At 39.0% G+C, this 27,473-nt stretch overlaps 1 protein-coding gene across 19 annotated transcripts in view; it reads right to left on the reverse strand.

Annotated features, from left to right (window-relative positions):
* The window catches only part of ABI2 (abl interactor 2), a 65,716-nt gene extending 38,243 nt beyond the window's left edge, over window positions 1-27,473 (reverse strand). The window contains exons 1-2 of one of the 19 annotated variants that reach the window (XM_064434229.1): window positions 27,191-27,473; window positions 727-894 (exon numbers count right to left, since the gene is read on the reverse strand). In XM_064434229.1, the coding sequence (XP_064290299.1) occupies window positions 727-894; window positions 27,191-27,307 (285 nt within the window). In that variant the 5' untranslated portion in view covers window positions 27,308-27,473. Of the gene's footprint in view, window positions 1-726; window positions 895-11,288; window positions 11,380-26,981; window positions 27,006-27,190 lie in introns of those variants that run through there. The other 18 variants (XM_064434228.1, XM_064434227.1, XM_064434231.1 and 15 more) reach the window with 18 other exon arrangements.

Below are 27,473 nucleotides of genomic sequence, written 5' to 3' on the forward strand. Positions count from 1 at the left end.
CACAAAAACCAGAACCCGCTGTATCATTGCTTTTAATTTCTCTTTTGATCCATCAGTGGCTGGTAAATCTCCATTTTTATATATCATTCATTCTCAGCCCATTCTGGCAGTCAAATTCTCTCATCAATGTGGTGATTGAACCTGGGGTCCCAATTATAGTAGCTTAGTTTACTGCTGCTCAGAAAAACTGCAAACAATGGCAGGAGTTCTGCAGCCATACACAAACTGCAACATTAATTTTGGCTTTTGTTCATGTCACTGCAAAGTACGTTTTATTAAGAAAAGCCAGAAGCAAACTATTTTTGTCATCCATGCTGTTGTCATCAGATGCCGGTACTACAGCAACAGAAAAAGAAAAAAGATGAGGTGTACTGTTTTCCACCACCCATTTAATATTTATATAAAATATTTATATTTATATATAATATTTATTTATTATATTTATATATAATATTCTCATTTTACCATTAGCCATTTTTCTGTGCTTTTCACTTATGCAGAATGACCCTCCCTCCAAACAATAATCTGGCTGAGAATGCATTTAACCTGCTTTGGTATGTCAAATGCTCATACTAACACTGGTATAGAATCACATGATGAGACCCAGTCCCAGAATGAGTGTGAGAAGAAATGCATCCTTCTGTTTTAAATTCTTCTCGCTCATGAGATGTCAGTTCAGAGTTTTACTTGCTATGAAATATCAAAGGCAAAAGAAAAAAGTCTCACTTGTGAAATGTGGTTGATTGAAGATTCCATGCGCCGGAGCTGGGATGCCTGGATATCCAGCATTTGGAGAACATTGTTGGCCAAAGTGTTGATCAGATAGGCTACGCTCGCTAACGACTGCGTTGTGTAGGCTTTGGTTTCTTCCAGGGCTCGCTGCTTATCTGCTGACTGAAAAACACAAAGAAAAGGTTTATTTACTATGAAGTCTTTCACAAAAAGATTCTTGGAATAAATTTTTTGCCTGTCTTAACAGACAACGAAATATACGTCAAACAAATTCTAAATAAAAGTTACTATTTTTCCACAAAAGATACTACCTTCGTATTTTAAGCGTTTCTACACCTTCTAAGAAGAATTAAGCTCTTTTTCTTCTTGAAATATACTTGGATTTTTCTTGAAAAAAAGTCCAACTTCTTATTCAGTATTTTAGCAATTTACTTAAAAAGCACTCTGAGACACCTATCTTAGATTTTATGCAGTTTAGAACTGTTTCATTTCTCTAAACTTGGTACTTCATTTATAACTCCTAACAGCCTACAAGGAGCTGCTAAATACCATATTCCTCATCTCTCCTAATCATTTAGACCTCACTGTTGTTACAAATAGTCATTCACAGTGAATAAACTATAATTATTCCCGCAAGATGGTAGCTGAATACAATGTGAGAGGAATCCTTTTTAAAAAGGGTAAGTCCATGTTTCCTTCTTAAACATATTTTGTACTTTTTCACATTGTGAATACTTCTATAAAAATTAGTATGATCCATTTTTCTAGTAGTAGAGCACCTAAAAGTGTTTAGGCTATCAACAGACAAGATATCCATCAGAAATTTAAAAACAGACATACTTTTCAAACAGCATTAAAAACAAACTAAGAATCTAATTGCTAGGGTTCTGTGTTTCTCCTTGAAAAATAGTTAATATCACTAAGACGTAATCCAGTACAAAGAATACAGATTAAAGCACTGGTAAAACATACAATTAAGATGCTAAGACACTTTCCAGTTTTCAAGGCTTCAGTATAGAGTGAACTTCACTTTTAGGTGATCTTTAAGCATCTCACAGGCTGATGGTGCTGTTTCTAAAGCAACGGTTGATAAATGTTCTCTACTCCCACCTGTCATTATTATACTGTATTTCATTATTTCCATGGCTTTTTATATTATCCACATAGGTTGGGTATCAAGATCCAAGAAATGTGCTGCTATTAAAGAGGGAATATAAAGCACAGCTTTATATACCCAGGGTATCTTACAGCACAAGCTGAATCTAGCATCCATTGTATTGTATGAACTTTGAGAAGCACAGAAAGTAAGTGTACCTGTATTTCAGAAAACCAATTCCTATAGCCCCTATGTTTCCCAAGACCTTGTAGTAAGATTCTTAAAAGAAGATTGCTAGCTTTCATGGGGGGAAAAATCCCACACATGTAAACACAGGCACAAGACTTCAATTAAATGCTCAGATGAAAGATACTCAATACTTTTTCTTTCCTGCCAACTTCCTGCATCCATAACAACACCGGTATCTTAGCTGACCAGTTAGCAGGCTGCACTGGTACCAGTTCCTCATCTGCTAGGAAGGAGCAGAGCAGCAGCTGCTGTTCACCCAAGAGCTGCCTCGATGCAGCAGGAAGGAGGAGTGCTGCAGGAGTGAGCATTCTCACTGTGTTTCTCTCCCATGCAGAAGATAAAACAAGACCAACAAAGATGGAACTGAAAATTTTAGACACTTCTCAGGGCACAGTATGAGGATATTCTCCAACAGAGCACAATTATAAACGTTGCCTTATATTCAACAATAAGAAGTTAGAAAAATGGTATCCCCAGATCTCATGTAAGACCTTATGACTTTTAAGCAGCTGAGTAGTATGTCTTGTACATAAAAGAGCTTGAAACTCAGCTTAAGGACTCCCAAATGAAGATCATCAAGCTCTTCACCTCTATTCTCCCATTCCTGGCTTGTAAATACTCTTTCTTCCCCTCTCCCTGCTCACATCCCCAGCTCAGCCTGCACACTCCCCAGCCATTCAATCCACTTCTCAATGGCAATAATAAAAATGACCAGAAGCTCCCCTGTTTGGCTCTGCAGCTGCTGCCAATCTATTTATAGAAGCAGAAAATGCTGATTTCCATTAGTATAGTGTATCTCCAGAGGAGCTGAGTATAATCCAGCAAGCACAGTATTTTTTCATTAACAGGCAAAGTGTTTGAGAACAAAAGGAAAACTACCTGTAATTTTAAATATTGTGAGCCTCTGCTATGGTTTTTCTGCTTAAAGAAGCACAAATATGAATCCATGTTCAGAGCTAGTCCTTCCAGGGATGTAACCTACCAGTTAAATTCAAGTCACCTCCAGTTCCAACCAACAAGAAACTGACATCTCAAATGCAAAATGCATTAAAGATCTCATAAAACAATACTATAAACTACTTTGGAACTGTTGTTAGCACAAAACCCCATTTGATTGACATGTCTAATTCATTACTTAGCTGATCACAACTGTGACTTGCTCTACATGCCTTTTTACAGAACCCAGAATTCTCTGAGGCAAACTCCACTCACATTTGGCAAAGCAAAACTGAAGTTTGAACTTTCTTCCTGTGAAGAATCTGTTGAAATGAAAATGACCATTTGAACCTGCTGCTATCAATCCATTTCAAAAGAAAAAAAAATAATTAGTGACAGCATTATAAAACAATCATGTTTACCCTGAAAACTTTCAAGAAATGAAAAGTTCAATAACTCACAGCAATAGTAAAATCTCTAGAATACTTACAGAAAAATCTTAAGTTCCCCTGTGGAAATATAACAATAAATGTCAGTTAAATTTTAACTTTAAATGATAAGTTGTATTTAGCATGAAATCCATCTTTTAATTTGATAAGTAGATTTCCAGAGATGGTATCTTAGCATATGCTCCTATGTAACAAAATCCCTATTTAAACTCCACATGGACACCAAATTACATTGCTTGCAGATGCTGCCGTGCTCACTGAGTATGTAACTATGTAAATAAAGGGATTTCTGCTAATAAGATAATGGTTTCAAGTTATCAGAAACAAAATTCGAACATAATCCTTGACAGTCTAGGTTCTGATACTCCTGATCTTCCTAACACCAACATACCAGTCAGTATGCTTCACATCAGACTGTGAGGCAGACAAAAAATTATCTCAACATTCATACCTACCAAAATGCTCTAGTGAAAGAAAAAAATATCAAACTGATAAGACTCTCTACAGCAATTTCAGTAATTTCTGGTATATTGTTTCTGCAAAGAATTTCAAAAACAAGAGAAACATGTTCTATGTTCATTATAACAAAAAATCTTGCTCTATGAATACTTAAGCATATTAAGCAGAGTCCTCAAAGCCCTTCAGTTCTCATAAACATTGTGTTCAGCATGATCAAGCACCAGCAGCAAGTGTTTTCAGTGCCCTGCCCTAAGTTAAATGCCATGAAGCAGACTTTTGAGTATCTCTCCATTTCAGTTTTTAGGTATCTTTAGCATTCACACACAAAGTATGCATGAAAAAATACAGGCTCATAACATCTATCCACACACAACTCTTGAGAAAGCAATGTTTTCAACCATTAGATCAGTTTGATCTGTATTTTTAATGGATAATAAATTTAACAAATCAAAGCTATTGTTTGACAGACAAGTCTTCTGAAACACTGCCAGCATAGAGATCCTCTCATTCCTAGACTTAACATACCCATTCCATTGTCTATGCCGGGCCACATGGCAGATTAAGTACCTGACCTAGTTATAAATAACAAATGGTTGTTTTAAACTCCACTCACTTCCATTATCTTCCCTGACATGCAAAACTGCAAACAGTACCCCTAGTAAAAATATGTAGATGCCACAAAGAAAAAGCAAAGCAACTCAGAGAATTATGGTCTAAGCAACTGTCATGGTATTATGGAGACTCAGGATCTATTTCCCTCAGCAGTACCTGTCACAGGAGATGTCCCCAACACCAAGTGCACACTCCATCTGCTGTAGTGAATTAGACCACGAGGCACATCCCAAACGAAAATCATCTGATCCATAAACCAAATGATAAGTTTTGCCACTGCATAGCCAGAGGAACACAAGGAAAGATACAGTCAAGAATAAAGAGGGAAGAACTATCCAGAGTTGTGGAGCCTTCTAGAAAAGGAACAAGTGCTGGAACATCACTGCAGTTTTCCCAGCCCTCCACTACCTATAGCTTTTCTTCACCTGAACTCTGCAGCATCCCATGTTTCTGTTAATATTTTTCCATTACCTGTGTTAAGAATGCTGCTGTGTCTCCACCTCAAATTTGTAGCTTTGACTTCTCACACAATGTTAAAATACTTGAGTATCACAGCTGGATCATCTTCCCAGCCTTAAATAGAAATGTTTAGATCATGTCTGCTGTCCCCATGTTATGGAATTTCCAGGCAACAGCTTAGCATTTATTCTGTTTATCATTTTTCTCCACACAATGCACACATCAGGTGTTCATGTGAGTCAGGAGTCCTTTTCTCCTGCTCTCAGCAGTAAGAGCACCATTTTGACTCACCACAGAGAGCTCATCTGATGCTCCTGCCAGCCACACATGGACTGGGGACAGTGTCAGCTGCTACTGGGAGCTGCTCCCCTGCTGCAGCAGGAAGTGGTTCCCTGGCACCTGGACACAGCAGCAGCCATGGCTCTGCCCAGCTCTCCCCTAGAGAGTGTTCTGCATTTGTGGGAAGCACCCAGGACTGAAACAGTTATTTTGTCTCCACCAGAAAACAAAACAAGCTATCAGCTACACGAAATGCTTCACAGGATGAATCCAGTCTGAGAGCTACAGCACAGACTACAGTGACTGTACAAACTGGGGCTTTTAGATAGCAGGAGATCAAAGCCACTCAAGTCAGCTACAAATGCACAGACTTCACAGGCACTCAGAAAAGCCATGTCTTACATACACAAGGCAATAGTATGTGCTTGCTTTCAGACACTGGAGAATTATTAACAGTTTCCACTTCCATATGCCAGCCCAACAATGGACACTAAATCTAACAGCTCAGGAATGATCATAAATGTTCACCTGAAAATACTGCTCATTTTTATTAGACTGTATAAACTAAATTGCTAGTGTTAGAAATTATGTGGAATTCAACCTGCAGTAAATGTAAATATGACTACTTTTCATGTCAGGATGCAGAGCCCAGGCATCACTTTTTCTTCCCACTCTGGAAGTTCCATTTACACTGCACAATTACACTACCAGATTTGAATAAGAAATAGCCTGGACTGCTAACTCTATAAAATATCCTTTTACTTTAGGAATTAAATGTCTCAATGTTTATTCTCCTGCCTAAGTAAACACCAACTTTTATACAATAGAAAACAGATGACAAAGAAGAAACAAATACTGAATGGGGCAGATGAGAAAATAAAAATATGCAGTAAGGTATCTAAAAGAAGAAAACTATTTGGCTGTATGACTGGCAAAAGGAATTCTTACACGCATACAGAGCAGAAAATGCAGGGTGAGAAAGAAACCAAGAATTTAAGGCATTCTCCCACTCAAAGAGTGATCAGGCAAATCCTAGTGATAAGGTCTGTTATGTCCCTGTTAAGAAGAACCTGAATAATTTTGTACAGAAAAGCAGCTACTAATGAAAAATTCTACAAAGAAAAACATTACGGAAGGCAACAAGAACCCTACAGGAAGATTTACAAAACATCAGTCCAACTAGATAAAACTAGATAAAAGAAGAAATGCTACCAAATGCTCGAAATGCTACCAAATTAGAAGGAAAGATTTCAAAGATAGCAACACATTAAAAAACAAAAATACATTTCCTATGAACTGGAAAGAGCTCATAAAGACAGGTCTGAAGTGGTACATGAAAGGAAACACTAAAAGCTACTGGCATTTTAGTTGGCTATTGTAGCTAACTTTCTTTCCTGCTACAATAAAAAAAAATGTTATTTATCAGTAGTCATCATCAACTTGGAAATTCACAGTTCAGCAGTTGGGCTAACAGGACTTATACAAATTCTATTGGATGAGCCAAAAAGTCTGGACCTATGAGCTGAGAAAGAAACTGTGTTTCTTACTACAGAACACCGACACAAGTTGTTGCCTTTAATATCAATATAACTACAACAAAAAATTCTTCCAAGATTAATACTTAATGTTGAATTGAAAGGGGGTGAAAAAATAGAGCTTTTCATTCCAGAGGCTACTGTCATTCACATCTTTTTGCAAACAGAGTTCTGAATGGAAAAAAAAAATCTCAATTCATGCTCAAATCAACACTTCAATGTGCTAGGGCTTTAAGCAGTAATATTTAGGTAGAAAAGTGGAAGCTGAGGTTGAAGAGTGTGACACCAGACTAACTACACAAAAAAGTATATCCAGAATGCACTAAACAGTTCCACAATATATAGAGCATCTCTTGCTATTGTTCAAAACAGTAGCATTTAGTGAAACAAACTCATATATATGATGAAAAAGTAATGATAAAATTTTAAAAATAAAACAGAAGATTAGTTGCATTTAATCAATGTAACAGTTGTTCCTTTTGATTACTGTCAACACAAACCCAAGCTGGCATTTGTCTTATGACCAGCCAGCAAAACCCCTCAGGTTTCTGCTGAGGTTGCATCAGCTTCAAGAAGCCTCAAGAACAAAAGCTGTGTGCTAGAGTTCAACAAGCTTCCATTATTCAGTACAAAATGTGCCCAACTGTGATACTGACAAAGCACACTTCAGTTTTCCTGTGAAAAATAGATTGAGCTCTTATATCACCCTTTTAATTGTTGCTGAATTCCTTGAAGTTACTGAAAGCCTCATACATAATTAAGTATTTTACACACTTTTATTCAACTGCACAGATGGCATTTGCTCAGCCCATCCAAGTGCTTTCTGAGGTCCTTCCGTGAACTACAAAAAATGATTGAGAAGAAAACTGAGCATCATTAATCCAATAATTAAGTCAAAATCATGCCAAAAACTTACATAACTGTCAGTGAAAAATACAGTAGTTTTCTGTTTTAACAAACTGGCTCATTAAATACTCGCTAAAGACTATCCCTCACTCCTCTTTCACTGCCGGAACTGCTCAGTGCCAGGACAGAAAACACGTACCCACCAACTCCTATGGAGCTGGTCTCCAACACACAGGAAAAACAGGCACAAAGAAGCAGAAGCAATCACCAACATTTTAGAAAAGAAGCAAACAAGCTCTCCTAGAGTTTAAAAAAAAACTTATGGCCATAGACCTCTAAGGCACTTATTCCTGTGGCACCAGAAAAACCCCAAATTTCCCTTCTGGATGCAGAACAATCCATGTGTTCCATTAGTACACAGGAAAACTCAGTCTACCTGTTCTTTAATATAACCAAAGTTGCATAGTACCTGGAGTTGGGAGCAGAATTTTCTTGTTCCTGTCAATTTTTATAGCATCATCTCTCTCTACTATTCATCTCCATGTGCAAAGGTCTGTCTCTGTATAATTGCTTATTCATGATGATATAATGAATATATATATAATTATTTCTGTTATTATTTTAGAAAGACAAAAGGCTGGCTTCATTGTTGATTACCCTACTCAAATATATACCCCTTTCTTTTAAAATTAAGAAGAGCTCATAGTCATTGCCCATTTACATGTACTCAGCACCCTAAACATTATGAATTAATCAAATGTTAGGCAACATAAGGAAACATTTTGAACACAAATGGGAAACACTTCTGCACACATACCCTGCCACAAACCCACTCGTAAGTTCTCTGAGAGCTTTCTATTATTCTGCATTCAAAAGAAAACATGAGCAGCAAAACACACTGAGACCACGAACAGGGGAAGCAACAAGATCATTGAGACTGGTAATTTGGCCTACAAATTAGTAGCAATGGTAGCTCTAGAGTTTGGAGATGGAATATTTTTACTTCACAATAATTTTAGCATGACCTTATTGGAACATTAATTAATCTGCTTGAAAACTCTCTGTCATATCTGTGAAGAAAGGAGCAGAGCATGTGAAGTCTCCGAGTGACACATATCCTTCTCCATTAATGAACTGCTCTCAGAAGTGACAAGACACAGTCTAAGAATCAGCACTAAATGGAACTTCAGTTGTGGGACCATCCAGGCAAAGACAGAGGATAGTCAGGCCCCAAACCATTCCACTTTATCAGTATCTGTCAAGATGAAAGGTTAAGTACCTTTCTCCACAACTGTATCCAAAGTCTCTACTCAACATCTACATGAAAGCAATTAACTTGCTGTTGGCACAAAGTGCATTTAAAATTTAAACATCTTTAAATGTGAACATACTGAAGTAAACTCTTCTCTTTACAACTGATAATGGGATTAGGACTATTCTCACAGCACTGTGAATTCTGTGTGTCCTACATTTAGTTAAACATATCTTTTGATCAGAGATCACACAGTAATCAACAAAGCTGTGTAAGGAACACTGGCATATAGGCCAAACACAATCATTACAGAATATACTGGGTTTAGAATTAAGAATGCATCAAAACTATCAATGGATTTTATAATTCAAATAACATTCAAACAGCAAGTAATAAATGTGGTATTTTAAAAAGTAATCTCCAAACACAAGGTTAATTGCATTCATCTTATTACACTAGTATCAATATAATATGAAGCTATTCCCATCTTAACAAATTATTTATAAGTACCATTTATCTTTATTTATCTGCATACTAATAACAAGCATACTAGCTAAAAAATATGGTCTTAGCATTCATTTCATACTCCAGTAAAGCCTTTGACATCAAGTTATTCTGTTTTCCAAACTATTAAAAAACTGTAATGGTTCACTGTCACTAGAACTTCTTGATTACAAGTGAGACTGCCTAACTTTTAAGCTATCTTAAACTTGGTATCAATAATCTGCTGCAGTCTCTACAAGGTCATTTGCATTAAATTGCAGTCTTTTGTTTTCACTGCCATAAATTTATTTGATATTTTCAGTTTTGTGCTGAGCCTCAAAATGTAGGTTTGATTAACAGCTAGGAAAGCTACCTTTCAAAGAAATATACACAGAACCTAACCTCCTAAAATGAAAAGCTGCTTCTTAAAATACATACTGCATTCAAGGCTGCCAGTGAGGCTAAAACTAGCTCACTGGTTTGAGATCTATGACAGCAATATCAATCTACTCTACCCAAGAGAAAAACACAGCAAATGGGAGCTGTGGACAAGCACAGCTTCCCTGACATCTGATCACCTGCACCACTTTTTCTATTCTCTCTGCACCACTGCAACAAATCTGTCATCTGTTTGCCTTAACCACCACCAGAATCAAACTCTGTATTTATTTCCATACATTCACAAGCACAGCAGACCAGTTTTCACACACAAATGTCCTGTTCTCATCAGACCTTGCAAGTTCCTGTTCCTTGAGAAGAGAGCCAAAGTCCTGTTTATGCAAAAATAATAGGGCACGATGTATTCACAGAAACCTACTAGACAAGGCTATAAAAAACTTTTTCAAGGCAGCAGTAACATAGTTTAAAACGATGCATCACAAATTGTATCACAAGAACAGCATGCTAGCACCCAAAGGCATTTACATCTGAAATGCAGTTAATACGTAGTTATGTTACTAGTTACTCATCACTGCTGCACAGCATTAGACTTTGCTCTTGCTCAGGAGGAAGCAGCAGTGAGGGAACCTCCTCCCCTGCTCATGCCGTGAAACCAGGGGAGGCTTCACCTCTCTCTGGTAGCTCTTCTGCAATAACACAGCTGAGAGAAGTGGGTCATTTTCCAGCTCCTGCAACAACATAATTATTGTTGGAGTTCCAGAGACAAGGCCAATTTTGGCTTTAATAGCAATACAGTATCAACACATTTGTGGCCACAAGAGCTAGGCCAATACAAATGCACTGAATTAAGAAGCTCAGAAACAACAAAGATCCACAGGCTTAACTCTATTATCCCACATATCTGCTGTTTTACAATTCTTCATTCACCAAGGATGCTTTAGTACGCAGAGGTTTCACTGAGTTTACAAGTCAAAATCATTGATAAACTGAAATTTTACAGTCACTTAGTAAAAATAAAGCAAGTGGTAGCATTTGCAAAAATTACTTCATAGGCAAAGTGGCTTTCACAAGTAAAAACTACAATCATACGGTAATTACATTTTGCTGTACAAAAAATGGTTTTGCACAAATTGTTTTCTCCACTGTTAATATCAGATGAACAGACTTTTATCTGTATCTTGAAATCTGTCAAAATCTACCATTTCTAAGAAAGGATATCTACTTCAGCTTTACAAAATATTATCTAGTCACAGGGGTTTATGTAACAACTGAGTTATTTCCCAATTTTGCCAGTTTCTTCCTTCAACTATAAATTCTCAATTCAATTCATTACATAGCAGTGATTGAGGTCAACTATTGGCTTTGATTTAGAATCACAAGCAGAGTGATCTGTGGCAGCAGAAGCAGATTCTGCTTCCAAGTGTCCACTGCCAGATATCACAAGCTCATAGCAAGGAAAGCTAAGTAGGACACAGAGCCATATCCTCCACATCAGAGCTTACAACCAAGCGTGCCCCTGCAGTCAGATAGCTGCAGGACACCTGTAATGGCCAGGGTGCAACTGCAGCACAGCCGGGGAGATGCACACCCTGCTCGGCCACCAGCTCCGAGCGAGGCTGGCAGGTGTGGAGAACACCCACACCAGTTACCACAGCAACACCGAGCTCCGGCACCGGCCCACTTCCTCGGGCACTCAAAAACACTGAGCAGCTCAAGGAATGCGAGCTGCTGGAAAGCCTTTCCTCCTGTCCACGAAAAAGGCAGTCCTGTAATCCTCAGAATTCTTCCCACATCACCACCCTAACAATACAAGTCTTTCAATTGCTATTCACTTTCTCTACTTCCTCACATGAGCAGGCCCCAACATTGTATCACACTAGAAGTTACACTTTAATTTAACTGTCTTTGGTAACTATGGCTAAAAAAAGCCTGAAGAGAAGAGGCATAGCTATCAGGCAATGTGAGAATGCCTTCCAAAGACAGCAGATAGAGGGTTTAAACTAATGGGGGCAGGAATTTGCATAGTCACTCTGCCTTTTCTAGGAAATAAAGACACTTGGATTACACAGATTCCTTCACAATGATCAGTTAACCTTAAATTTGAAATTATTCTTACTTGGCACTGTTAAAAGCTGCTACCAATTCAGACACAATGAAAGAAAGGAATTGTCTTCAGATCCATGCCCACAATCTGACAGAACAGAAAAAAAATTAAAATACTTTATATGAAAAAGTACAGATCAAAATAAGAAACTTTCACACAACAGCTGCAGTATACAATATTCCTCTAGGAGGCAAAAGAACCATTGGCAGCATACCCCAAAACCTAGAGATTTATGCTAAATTAGCAGAACACGGGTGAGCTGCAGTGGCAGTTGATCACTCTACAGCACAGAACCAAAGAATCAGAAGAGGTTTCCCTCATTCTTCCATGAGAGGTTGCCCAGTCTGTCTCTCTTTCCTTCCTGCATCAAAACAAACAGGACAGCTGTCCTTGCCTACTGCAGAACCACATAAAGGCCCGAGTCTCTGACCCCTGCAATGCCACACACGTGCCAGAGTGCCATCACCTCCAATGCGCATTTGCACCCCGTTACACGACCAGACACTGACACATTGTCTGACTGACAAACCACAACAGCCCACACAACTCACACTTCGTCCTTGCTGTCACCCTAAACGCTTGCCAGAAAGAGAGCAGAAGCAAGCAACAACAGGCTGATTTGTTCTTAATATCCACGTTCATCTCGCTGAAAGCTGACCTTTGTCTACAACCCACCTGCTGAAGGTGGTGGTAACACTCACTGATACCCAGTCATAACTGAACCCTTCAGAGATTAACTAAACAAACCACCATGATAAAGTGAAAGAAAGTTAGAGGAAGCTCACTCTGAAATCTGCAAATCAAAACCAGTGACTTCTTATTAAGTAGATTTGTTCCCTACGTGTCCTGAGAGAATCATCTGCTCATTTTTCTGGCAAAGAATCTTTTTACAACCTTTTGCTCCTGTTACCATAGCACTGGTAAAAATACAATATTGGCAGAGTGAGAATGGGATTCTGGCCTCTTATGCAGAGACAGTTAGCCAAGCCCAGATCTCTGTTCTGCACTTACTAGAGAACATTTTAGAAATATAAAAGTCACCTCCTCAACTGAGGAGTCCCAGTCTGATTCCCAAGGATAAACTGCTAGAAATGAAGATCTTCCAGAGCACTACTTCTTCATGCTTGTAAGAGACTTGTCAACAAATAAAATATCTTAAGGTTACAGGAGGTTTTTCATTTCAACTAGGCTCAAACTTTGCTATGCTGTTACAATTTAAAAACTCAGAAAATAAGCAGAAATAACTCCTTTTCTGCAAGCACTGTAAGTAGCAATTATTCTTTTTCCCAGTTTAACAAGCAGTTTTGGTCCATTTAGTTCAAAATTATAAGTAAACCTTCTGTCAATTGCTATGTAGCTCAAGAACAGCAAGCCAAGTTGCTATATTCAACCTGCAGTATGTAACTTAACAGCACAGCATCAAATGTTCTGTAATTATTTCCAGCAAGATCTCTATTTTACACATGCATTTTCTAAGCATGACCTACATTCACATCAAGAGCAATACTTCTTACCCAGAGACTGTTTCATTCAAGTGGTAACTTAGTCTCTAAAAACAATATACAGCCATTTTACATACATAAAAGGATGTGCATTTGATTTTTCATATTAACTACACTGCAACTGTAACACAGTAACCTCCATCCAATTTAAATACTACTTCTTTCTGCAAATTGCCAAGTTATTTTTTTAAGAATTAACAAGTATCACACTGAAGTATCAAAAGCAATATGCTGGATAACCAAATCCAACCTTGGCAAAGTTTTTCTCCACATACAGATTCTAAGATTCCCCCGACTTGAAACAAGGCAATGCAGGTCACTGAGCCATTTCAGAATTTCTCTCTAACAATATGGAGAGTTTTCTGTCTGGTAAAGAAAAGCCAGGATTTGAAACACAAACTACCAGGAGTAAGAGTCTTCTTGCTTAACTATAAAGGCCCATCATTCAGAACATCAATCAGGATGGTCTTGAAGAGACTATATTTTTTTTGAAAATTCCTTCACAACAATATGGGAATTTCATACAGTAAATGTTTAAATCTGCTGTCTTAAAACAAAGCACTAGCATTATCTAATAGCCCATGAACCCCCTGGCAGAATCTCTGTAAATTCTATAAGGTTATTTTTTATGCCTCCACACAAAGAAAGTAGATTATGCACCAAGTACATTCTTTGAATCAAAAGCATTTAATAAACTTAAATGAATACAACAAACCCCATGAGAATGACTGCAGTAGCAAACAAGACCTTCTATTTCTAAAATGTTTAAGTTTTTTTGTTCTAACACTTCAATGTCAGCTGAAGACAACACTTACCTATAAGTCATGTAAAAAAACAAAAAAAATTACACACTAGGACATTTTGAAAAACCGAACTTCAGCAATGTCCCAGTCAACATCCAGCAGAAAATCTCCATGCAGGACATTGTAGAGGCAGCAGCTAAGGACATAGTTCTATCAAAACACTTTCAAAAAAATCAATCAAGTTATTTGGGATCCAACAGAAGACAGCTCTGTAAATCTGGAAGCAATTCTAAAATGAAAAACAAGCACCACATGCAATGGTACAAGAAGTTCTACAAAGTCTGTCCTGAAAAAGGTGGTTACCATAAAAGCTGCAGAAAAGCACAGAGGAATGAATCAGACAAACACTCTCAAAGTAGTAAAACATCTGCAATGCTCCAAAATTCACAGCTGTCCACCTCTGCACACATATTAATGATGTTCCATACCTCAGCTTCCACTGAATCACTTCAATAACCAAAAAAAAAAAAAAAAACCACCCAACCATCTGTAGGCACTATCTTATTCTACCAAATAATAATTTCTCTTTTCTGTGTTTATCTAATGTGAGCCAGATTTTCACCAGGCCCTTTAAGGTTTGCTGATTTCAGCACTTACTGGTGCTGTTCTGCCCAAGACCTTTATAAACATCCCTTAGACAATCCTGCATCAGACAGGATTGCATTAAGAGCAATTAAACACCTTTTCTTCCCCATATTTATAGAATTTTTACTATTTTCAATATTTATAGATTGGTAAGCATTCACGTTGGACAGAGAAGATCCCATCAGTCACAGACATCTCAGCAGAAGATAAAAATGTACTGCTATTTTTCCCCTACAACAGTCACATCCACAGTAGCCCAGTAAATTAATACATTATTTTCCTCAGCTAACAAAATAACTAATTTTTTTTTCAAATGCAACAGTTTAAAAAGTCAATTTTTTCAAACAGTTTTCAAAGAAAAGTCACATGCAGACTACGGTTGTCTCAAATACAGGAAACACTTCCTTCCTGCTATACAATCTAAATTCAGTGACAAATATTTCAGGAACAAGTCATTTGAATCCCACAGTTAAGAGTTATCATGCTGCTCCCACATAGGCCAAATTCCATCATCTCTAACTAGAGCAGTAGCAGACAGCTTTCCACACGCTGGGAACTCTCCCAATGGCCAGAGCTGTCAGCCCCAGACCACATCCTGAGGGATGGGCAGCCCAGCCCAGCTGCACGGCCAGCACACACCCGCAGCACTGCACTGCACTGCAGCAGCTGCCACAGACGCAGCTAACGCAGCACCACCTGGGCAGCGCTGCACTGAAGTGCAGAAATGAAAACTTCCCCAAGTGCAAGTTCAAAGTGACACTGCAGACCTGTGAAAGAACATAAGACTCCTCTCGCAGTAGTTTTATGCTCCAACACAGAATATGAAGAATCCCCATGACTGTGTTTACTTTCACCATAATTATGACACAGACTCCCATTCTTCACTTATTCACCAAATTTTAATGTTATTCTTCTGACAAGTCTGAGCAATTTGTTGTCACAAAAATAGAAACGTCAAAGACGTGAAATGACAAAAATAAGAACATTTCAACTGCTGAATGCTTTCTATGTCATAAAAGATTCTCTTGCCTTGCATTTTTCTTTTTAATGTGAACTCATTTTCAAGTTGTCTTAACAGACTGCTACAACTATATATTCAGAAAGTTCTACTACCATCTGAAAGAAGAGTTTTCTCTACATCTTCATGAATTAAAAGTGCTGCATGAATGACCTGCTCATTTGACAAGACTTGCCTAAACAATATCATCTCTCTATCCATCCAGCTATGGCAATAAATAAAACTGTCCTGAAGAGTTTCACAACATGAATCCTAAGTTTTAAGACAAAGAGGCACAGAGAAAGCATGAATTTTCAAGCTGCTTTTCAGACAAGCAATTCTCTCCTCCTTCAAGAAGGATCTACCAACTGCATAACCCCTAATCCTCCACCTTCCTAGACACAAGCAGTTGAATTTCTTTGTATCACTCATTATCTTCCAGTCATTTTACTGAACAGCTTGTCCCTAAAACTCCAGCAAAACCACTCATACTCCCCCTACAATCAGTCAAAGAAAACCATGCAAACAAGTCTTGCAGGACTGTGTTCAGAGTCTTAAGGGCACATGGAATCCAGACCAAAATAAACTCCTTCCACTGTTTGCACACAACAGCTGTACTTACCTTGATTTGTGAAGTACAAGATCTAGACATGACATCACGTAAGAGCTGTGCTACTTAAAACCAACAGAATCAGGTATAAGAAGCTGCCTGCTCAAGTTGGGATTTGGTCTGTGCAGAGGCACTTATCTGTTTAGCACACACAAAAAAATACAGTTTGAGAAATGAATACAGTATTTTCAAAAACCAAACAAAAGCTCATTAATCCTTGCATTTCAATCTCCACAGAGATTGAAATCCTTAACATTTCCATCTCCAATATAATATAAATTTTTAAAAAAAAATTTTAATTTTGGCCTTTCAGAAGGGCCCTGGGAGTTCCACTGAGTACAGCAATTACCACGTGGTAATGCCAAAACTCCTGAAAATTAAAGTCAAATCAGTTCACCACTATCATTTAACTCCTTCAAAAAACCCAGAAAAGCATTTTGGGCTTCTTTATGAGAAGGGGAATTGAACTAATATTCATATAGTAACTGCAGTAGACCCCCAAACCAAACTTCAGATCTAAAACTGGTACTTTATCTCTAAAACAGCTTTCTTCTCAAATGATAAAACACATCACACTGCTTATGGAAAAAGCCAGCTCCACAGAAACTCCTGTTGCTGCCCATATCATTGCACAGCCTCAAGAGTAGCACAGAAAATTGAAGAAATCGTAGCTTGGTTAAGGGGTTTTTAGTATAATTTATTTAAAACAGAAAAGTAATTTCCTTGAGTATGTTTTTAATTTTAAAGATACTGTGTCACACAGAAAGTTTAACTTGAGATTATGGAATTATCTGAATATTACAAAGATTATGGAATAATATGAATATTACAAAGCTGAGCATGCTGCTTAGAAAAGAAGCTAAATGTAATAGAATTCAATACTCTGAGACTTTACCAGTGGCAAATAAATCTCATTCTTCTCTGTGTCCTTAACAAAATCTACAACTAAAAAAAAAAAAAAAGAATTTCAGAGAAAACACATAGAAAATATTAACCTCTGCTCATCATAAGAAAACAAAGGAAAACCCCCTTCTTTTTGGAGAACTTTTAAGCACAGCCTTTACAGACACAAGTGGATTATTGGCACTGTATGCACCACTTGTTCTTTAATGAAAAAATTATTTTATATGTGTATAAATGGTTAAATAAGTTATAACTCTGCATTAATTATCCAACTGGTGATCAAATGAGACAATTCATAAGAGCCTGTCTTGCATAAGGAGTACAACTTATAAGCCATACTTTAATGAAGGGTCTTAAAATGGTAAAAACACCTATATGAAGCTCATCACACGAACAAGCTCTGTTTCCAAGGACCTGCAGTTGGTGGACAGATGAGTATACAAATGAGAACACCAAAAATCCCTCTTGCTCCAGTCATCAAAACTCATGTATTTGTAGCACATACTGAATTACTGACTCCAGTAAATGTAAAGACTGCATACATATTTAGAAAATACAAGATGTACATTTTAAGCAGATAATAAAATGGGAGTGATTTACAATAGTTCTATTAACTCATTCCATCAAGTGCTTAGAGAAGTTTGGAGATTATTTAAATAAATTACTACCACCACCAGACAAATGTAATAGTGATTCAGAGTCTACTGGTAACTTTCTACCTTCTATTATCCAAACTGATTAATTCATAGACATGCACATATAGTCAAAGAATTACCTCTTTCTTTCAGGAATGGACTGCTCTTATGAGTGTGCACTTAGAATGTGACAGAAATGCTTCAAAACCAACTTGCTCACTAATTTAGGCTGATTACACACTACTCTTTGATCCAGAGATTCTGCATGCTCAATCATCCTGCCCCTTCTGAGACAGTCACTTCATGGGCATCACATCTCTAAGGACACAAACACCAATAGGCCTAAATCTCTGAGATCAATGACAGAGGAATAAAGTGAGAAAACTGAGTTAATCAGAAAACACTGCCAACTGATTTATCATAAATAACAAATAAATGTACTGTCACAGTTTCATTCTTCTCTACAACTCCTTTCACTCTCAGTTCACCAGTTATTCATCATGGTGGAAAAAGCCCATTAATTTTACTACCACCATTTTAGCACACACATATATACTCCATCACATAAAAACCTTTAGCTCTCTTTCCCACAAATGAAATTTATCTAGATCTTATTAAATTGACATGAGTAACTCAACACATTAATTCCCTCTCCTTGGAAGGCAAATCCAACACCAATTTGTGCAAAAAGCATTTCAAAGGATCCAGGACATACTGTATTCAGGATACAGAAATTACAGTATTAAATAGAAGCAATATCCCAAATAATCCAGTGAAATGAATTACAGTGGACAGTGCAAAATACTTCATATAAGAGATATAAAACTCCATCATGGAATAAATGCAAGGCAAAAGAATATGAAAGGAAAAGACAGAACTGCTTATATTCTCATTATTTATTTAAAACGTCTAGCCTTTCTAGAATACCATTAAATCCTCAACCTTAGCTCATAGCAGTAATTCCATAGATTAAGTAGCTTTACCTCTCAAACTAAATTTAGTATCCTTGTACTTTTCCCAAGAAAAATGGGAAGCCAGTGTACATAGTTCATACTTTTCAAAATATTATCTGAATAATCCTATAATTAATTACTTTTCTGTCAAAAATAACCACCCCTTTTTTGAGCATCTGCACATACTGGCATTTTTCAGTGTCTCTGAAGACTGTCATCTACCTCAGCCTTTTCTTTTGCTGTTAGCAGTGTGAGGGATATGAGGTTGACTTTTGTTTTTACTATTTCTCATCTCCTTTTGGCTAAATATTTTGGGTTGTCCCTCCACAGACCCTCCATACAGATAAATGAACGTTAGCTGATTCAAAATAGCCATTTAATTTGGGATCATTAACATTTTTACATTTCCCACAAGCTGCAGCAGACCTGTGGTTTTTACCCAATTAAAAGCAGGTAGACAACAAACTTCCACAACCAGCAGCAAGCACTCTGCCTTACATAGAAAGCTGTGAACAAGCTCCACTTCTCAAGCCAACTTACAAAGTCGCCATCTACTTTAAAAAAATTAGAGTGAATTACAAATGCTGCAATGGCCAGCATTGCTCAGACTTACAGCATAAATGGACACACTTAAACATAATTGAGAATCTGCACTCTATGAAGTGTGCAGTTGAGTGAACACATACTATTTAATGTTCATTATTATTAAAGTGAATCAAGACAAATCAGTGTGCTTTGAATTCATATGACACTACTCAGTAATAAATGGCTTTGTACATTTTGTTTGTTAGACAAAATAAAAGTGTACATTTTGTCTGTTAGACACACTAAAACTTTCTGTCTGAACAGAGATGAGACTCAGAAACACCATTTCAGCTAAGTTTGTACATTCCTGTCTGGCAAAAGCAGCAGTGTCAAGAAGAGACTTTGCTGTCTGAGACAGACTCTGCAGAAAGACAAGCACTGACTGCCCCCCGTACCCCCAGGTTATGTGCACCACCCCTCTCATGTTTAACAAGCGGCAGCCCCACTGCTCACAGTTTTCACGGCAGCCACAGGAACAATGCCTCACATTTGCACTACAGACCTTCAGGCCCAAAAAGCAGCGCTGCTGCTGCACAAAAGTTCAAAATAACCATGCTTGATAGCTGGTATCTTGATGAACCTCTCACCTTAAATTGTCCATCTAACAGCTCACTGCCTCAGTCATTTCCTCCTCCTCCTTCACTTCACGCTCCCTCCATCCCTGAGCAAAGCGATGGCACTGCTTTTGTCAGTAGGAAATTCACAACAAAGTTACGGAATACCCTAATTAAAAAACTTGCATTTACTTAGAAGAGTTTTTAAGAAAAAAAATAGTAAATGTATGAGTTGGCACAAAGCTAGCTTTGGCTGTGTGTTATAACCAACACAGACAGTCTACTAAAACCCCAGACCAAGTAGTATTTGTTCCTTACCCTACCCTACACTTCACTGAGCATAAAACAACTTCATCGTGTTAACACTACACCAACAATAGTAAGGCAAGTGCTTGTTATTATTCAAACTGAAATACCATTAAGAATAGATATTACAATGACATCTACTGGGAAATAAGCTACAGGAAAATGGAATAGCACATATAAAGTCTACACTTCAGAACATATAAATTTAAATTTGACAGAGGAACTTAGTCGTTGCACCTGAGAAACAGAAAATTAAGATTTCTCACTGAAATAGATACAACTCACTTGCAAAAAAATATTAGCTCATTCACTTCAAAAAAGAATTGCCAACCTAACTAGTGAGAGCCCTGAGAAGAGGAAATGCTCCTAAATTCAGTGTGCTGTGATGAGGTTTCATCTATTGACATGGAGTTTTGCTTCATAAAGCAGCCTCTAGATATAGATACTACTGAATAAATCTGCTGCAAACATGGTATTTAAATCAATGTTTTTCATCAAGAAAATATTCTGCTGAACACTACAGAGTAAGATTTTACTTGCTTAAAGCACTGACTGGAGACGCTCTTGCCTCACATGGGCACCACTTTCTGCCTCAGCACTAAGCCACAAAGATTAATAACTGTAAACTCAAGTAAAGCACAAGCAATGGGCAATAAATTTCAGAGAGCTGATTAACTGTAGGATGCAGAAGCTTTCTACTCTGAATTAAAATTCTTGATCAATATAATTCAGTAACCACAGTCTGAAAATAAACTATAGAAGGGAACAACTAGAACACCACTTGTAACCAACATTTATATTAGCAACTTGCATATTTATAAATTTTATTTTCATACCTACACATACAGTATTATCACCAGCAACTCCAATTACCACCAATAAAATGGCTCATGCTGTTTTCATATCCACTCAACAAAGGATCAATCCAGGACTTCCTGAACTCCAAGTTGAACTTGTGGCACTAACAAATGCATTAAATTAGCTTTCCTGGCAAAACACTGCACAGGTGATGAAAAAGGAAAGTAAATTGGTGGAGTGATAAATTCGTCAACAACTTTGCCAGCTTCACTGATTCACTTAAAGGAAACATGTTCCAGATTATCCTCACTGAAGTTCCCAAACCTAACGAGCCACTTTAGTGGCAGCCAGGTGGCCGCAGGAGCAGCCTCTGTGAGAGGAGATCAGGAGCTGCCCCCATCAGACAGAGCCAGGTCTAAGCCAGCTCCAAAAGAGCCCCGCCACTGCAAAGGCCAATCAGCCATGCTGGGGGCACCTCTGTGCCAATGCATCTGCCAAAGGGTGAAGACCACAGTGAAGCAGCTGAGAGAGGAATGAGAAACATGTGAAAGACACAGCCCTGCAGACAGCAAGGTCAGAGGAGGAGGAAGGGGGGGGTGTTCCCAGGCACTGAAGTGGAGATTGCCCTGCAGCCCATGGAGAATGCCATGGCAGGGCAGGTGGATGTGCTCTGAAAGAAGCTGCAGCCTGTGCAGAGCCCACAGAACAAGCTTCTGGCAGGAGCTGCAGCCTATGGAGAGAAGTCCATGCAGGAGCAGGCCTTGGGCAGAACAGTGGCCTGTGAGGCACCCCCAGGAGCAGTCTGTTCCTGCAGGACTGGATGCTTTCGGGAAGAACCCATGCTGGAGCAATTCTTGAAGAACTGCAGTCCATGGGAAGGATCTGGTATTTGTGCTCCTAAGTGTTTTGGAGCACTTTGTGAAGGACTGTACCCCACTGGAGGGAGGCCATGTTGGAGCAAGAGGAAAACTGTGAGGAAGAAAGAGCAGCAGAGACAAAGTGATATGAATGTACTAGAGCATCTCCCATTCCCTGCTCCCCTGCACCACTGGAGCAGGAGGAAGTACAAGAGTTAAAAATGAAGGAGTGAAGTTGAACCTTGAAAGGGAGGGCTGGGGGAAGGTGGGTTTAGTTTTGATTCTGTTTCTCACTGTCCTACTCTATTTTTAATTGGCAGTAAATTAAATTAATACTCCCCAAGCTGAGAGGTTTGCCCACGACAGTAATTTGTCAGTGACCTCCTTGTCCTTAACTCAACCGAGCTGGTTTTTTTGGGTTTTTTACTTTCTCCTGTTGCTCAGCTGAGGACTGAGAGTAAGAGAACAGCTTGGTGGGCACCTGGCTGACTTTCAAGCTTAATCCACCACTGCATATTCAAATTTTAAATCACATGGTTTTCATGAAGTTCTACCATCAGCTGATGGACAAAATACATGACTCACTGAACTTAGGAGTGAAACAGTATAGGACATTGCCCATGTATTCACTACTACTGTTTCATAGGTTTTTCAGCGTTTCAACTTGTTATCATCTTCCTGAACTTCCGGACTAATATTCACTGGAGCTAATCAATATGCACTTTCCTGCCTGCAGAACAAGTGCTCCATCAGTGCTAAGACTAATCACCCCATCACTGAAGTTGGATTATAGAATAAACAAGCTTAGGGAACAGAAAAAGCAAAAACAACTTTCCTCTGATATTCACACTTCTAAAAATTAAATAGATTTTACAAATCTAATTCAGTCACCTCTGTTAAGGTGATACACATCTTCAGTAAATTGAAGAGAGATCATTCTTGAACTGGTTTATAAACCACAATGCCTGCAATTCCCTGTGTAATTACACAAGCTATGTACTGGTACCACTCATTACAAACAACTCCATGGAAATTTGCCATTACTAAAGCTGTAACCATTAAGTTGTTGTTTGTAAAGATCACCATTCCTGTGATTTAAAACTAATATGCTAATAGATGCCTTATTCTCTTGTTCAGCCTACTGAAGATGCTTCCAAATCTACAGCCACTTGGGTTTGCTTATGAGATTTAAGTAAAAGTAACAGATGTGTGTAAAGCAACTATCTAACTCACGGATCTATGGACTATAGTAAAATTACCAAGAAACAAGCAGTTTTCACTTTTATGTCTAGTTAAAGAAATCTAGCTGCAGGAATGAAAGCAGGTTATTTCTAGTAATCAGCACGAGGGATTGATTACTGAGAACAAGAATAAAAATCTTCTTTCTACCCTACCTCTCACAAACACCAAAAGACGGTTCTGTATATAAAATGCAAACAGTGATGGCAACATGAAGACTATGAAGGGAGGAAAAGCAGAAGCTCCCTTGTCCTTTTAAATCTCTAGAGCTGACAAGTAAAGCATAATAATATTGAATAACTAAAAATATAGAGCCTTTTAAAAAATCCAGCCAACACAGCCGGATCAGAGAAATCAGAAGTTCCCTCTGAAGGCTGGCCAGAGGACAGAGGCTTGGCTTTTCACTCAGTTCTGCATGCTGTGGTGGAGGGACCTCCCCCCACCTCAAATCTCTGCACACCAGACACAGGTTGAAATATCTCCACCTGGTAATTTTTTCTGACTCTTTTAACAAAGACTTACAGACACAAACATTTAGTTACTCTAGAAAGCTCCATGCTGCACAAAACAAAAAGCTGATTTTTAAAAAGAGCATTGATAATGAGAAACAAACAAAAGATTATTTCAGAATAGACTTACACAGGACAAGCTCAAAGAAACTTATCAGGGCAAGCCAGTGTTGGAATTTATGTCAGTATTTCAATAACAAGATGTGCAAGTCACATAACTGTATGGTCTTGTTACTTATATTACCATAAGTAGAAATTTTATTTATGATATTCCTGAAGAAAATTAAGCAGGAATATGAAAACTTTGTAAAGACAGCACACTGCCCAATATAACTATTAACTGGTTTTTATGAAAGATCAGATAAATTAATGTGGACTGCAAATACCAAGTACATCAAAAAATCAAATTGTATAGAATTACTCTGTTGCATGTTTAGACTTGTAACAGAGGACACAGCACTAGTACACAAAGCATTGAACAGACCATAGAAAATTTAGCCTGTGATTGACATTGTGTCAGCTACCACACAAACACCTTCCGAAACAAAAAAGCTTTTCTTCCCCTTCTCTTTAAGAAGCAGCATGACATAAAAAACCGGTATGATTTCTCCAAGTTATTAGAAGAATAAGATGTTTTTGACATGAACAAACTTTTTTCTCCCAAACAGCAGTCTTTTCTTTCACTGCTGCAGGTCCATTTACTACATATTTGCTGTATTTCCTCTAATTTCCCACAATGTTTAAAGCTGATGTTCTCTGATACACTTCCATATCACAGACTCAAGGGAAGGATAACATTTTATGTAACATTCCCTGTTGCTAAAGTCATTGAGCTACATATCAATCATAATTTGGATAAACACTGACTAAATTTTTAAGAAGAGATTTTTCATTTCTTAAGCAGAAGTCAAATGAGTTCCAATTGCCACAGCTCTACTACTCTGAACCAGCAATTTCCTCACGTATGAGATTACATTTTAATTATTTTGAAGGTACAATTATGTTGCTGGGTGGGGGGGAAGAGGAAAAAAAACCCACTGGCTTTAGCGCTGAACTTCAAATTCTGTTACACTGGCCTGTGCCTCATTGGCTTTTGCAACAGTTTTTGTACTGGGCAATAAAACTTCAAAGCAGCAGCTGGCACAGAAAGGCAGTGGTTTGGCTACTGAAATAGAGAACACAGGCCAATGAAGGGCCATCAATGTCCCCACCACCACAGCACCCACCATCCTGAAGATAAACTTCAGGTCTCAGTCACGTTCTGAGCCTCCCCTAGATCTCAAGATTATCCACAACAAATCTTCTGTCAGCAATGAAATACTACAGGATTACAGTAGAATTAGTTCATCTTCATTACACGACTTTCTGCATGATTACTCTTCCACGCATTTCAGAGCATTTCCCCCAGAAATTCAAGGCTACTGTTTTGAACAAAATTTGGACTTCTTTCAGACATAACAACTTTGGAATAATAAATATTATTAGAAGCAAAACCACAAATATCAAATCAACCAACAGTTATTCCCATTAATCTATTCCCCTCCTGCAGAGAAGAAAAAATCAGCTTTTTGCAGAGATCTGGTGCAGTTTACGTAGCTCTGGCACTGTGCAGGTGGGGCGAGCTCGCTGACAGATTTGTTACTAGGACACTCGCATCACTAAATCCAGAATCCCCTCACACTGAACCTCTTCTCCACAACAAACCCACCCTGTGATGTCTCAGAGCATTCCAAAAGCCAGAGACTTTTGCCTGACTGATGTCTCCATTCCCCACTTCCTTAAAAATTTAAGCATGTTGATGCTGTGAGCCATACTGCACCTCACAGTCAATGCTCACAGCACAACTTCGTTCTTCAATTCTCACCTCCCCCTTAAAGCTCTGTGCTGCCATGATGCCTGGATAAATTGCCAACAGTCAGAATATTGCTGTGTGGTGGTCAGAAGCCATCAGGCTGACCAAGAGTGCCTCATTCTTTTCTTTCATTCACCATCTGCCTGTATCCATCTCCTGTGATCCTACTCTGTCCTTATGGACTGTGTGCTGTCAGGGGCAATAACCGTATTTTTTTCATTCTCTGTTCACACAAAACAGCATGGAGTTCTCTTCTGCAGTTTTCATTAAGACATTAGAAGTGGATCTGTTCCATAGGCATTTTCAAACTTTGATTTATACAAAGAATTAAAAAAAAAGTCAAAGGAAAAAAAATCCAGCTACATGCAGTTCTTTCTATCTGGTTCTGCCTTCCAGTTCTCCTCTTCCATATTCCAGAAAAATCACTTCTCAACAAAGCAGAAATTTAAACACACATATGTCAGGTCAAAAGTGTAAGTAAAGATTTCAACACGTTTCTTTAAAACCCCAAGTCACGCTAACTCAACATCAGAAGTGTTATTACATAATAAAATACATCTATATAATTTTACTGTAATTGACCTGTTTTGTAAATGACCTAAAATATGCAAAGTCTTCTCTCTAAAGGACATCTGGTCATTCAGGAATTCAAAAGAAACAGTGAGAGCTTTTTGACAGGGACATTCTAAGTATTCTCTGCCTCTGGTTAAATAGTCTCTCCCATTTTCACTGACAGAACAGTCTCAGCACAGATCTCATCGCTAGCTGCCCTCTAGAAGCACACAAGCACTCTGCCCTTCGGGGACTGAATTCAAAAACAATTCTGGGATACTTTGGAATTCTCTCAATACTGACACCACAAATCCACATCATCCCCCCTACCTTTCTCTCGTGCACACTCAAGACATGTCTTAAGGTGTCTTCTTGTGTTTGGGGGCAAAGTTTTAATTTGGCCCTATTATTACTATCAAACTAAATCGAGAATATTTTACCTTTCTTTCCACTAGAAACAGAAATGAAAAACACAGAGTCCTAACACCAGCCTGGCTTTAGAGCCATCACCGCAAACACCACACTATGCGGTAGCACTTGCACTTCATCTCTTCTCCCTAATTCTGTACCAGCTCTACTACACCACGCTTCCATCCTGCACCTACCACTTGGTAGCTGCCCTTCCGATGGAATTCCACAGTCCTGCTCGAGAAGGGAAATACAGACAGACAGAACTCTACTAAAGCCGATGTTCTGCTCTAAATTAACAGGCACCGACACTGCATTTGCAGGAGTCAGCCGTGCCCTCGGTTTATCACATCACCTCGGCGCCGGCAGCAAAGCAGATCGGAATCTGCGGAGGGAACGAAAAGGGGGGACACAGGTACGATCTGGAATAAACATTCACTCACAAAGTGGGAGGAATTCAATCTAGGGATCAATTCCATATTTAAGCGCCTCGTCACGCCGGGGCAGCTCACGCTGGAGGCGAAGCGGCGCTGCCCCCCCGGCGCAGGCTGCAGCAGCCGGCGCTGCCCGCCGCGGGCCCGGCGAGCGGGGCAGCCCCGCGGGCACGGCCGTGAGGGCGCGCCCGGCCCCGCCCGGCCCGGCCCGCGCGCACCTGGATGTAGTTGCTCTCGCAGTACTCGGCCACCCGCTCCAGGTTCGTGTAGCTGTCGAACAGGGCCCGGCGCCCCCCCGGGATCTCCTCCTCCAGCAGCATCTGCAGCTCCGCCATCTTCACATCCTCTCCCCGACCGACCCACTCGTACCGACCGACCGACCGACCGACCGTCCGTCCGTCCCTCCCTCACCCCCGCCCGCTCCGCGCTCCCCCCGCCCCCCGGGCTCCGCGCCCGCCGCCCGGGCCCGGCCTCGCGCACGGAGCGCGCGCCAGACCCCCA

This window comes from Passer domesticus, chromosome 10 (assembly GCF_036417665.1).
Source record: "Passer domesticus isolate bPasDom1 chromosome 10, bPasDom1.hap1, whole genome shotgun sequence".
In the NCBI taxonomy this organism is placed as follows: Eukaryota; Metazoa; Chordata; class Aves; order Passeriformes; family Passeridae; genus Passer; species Passer domesticus.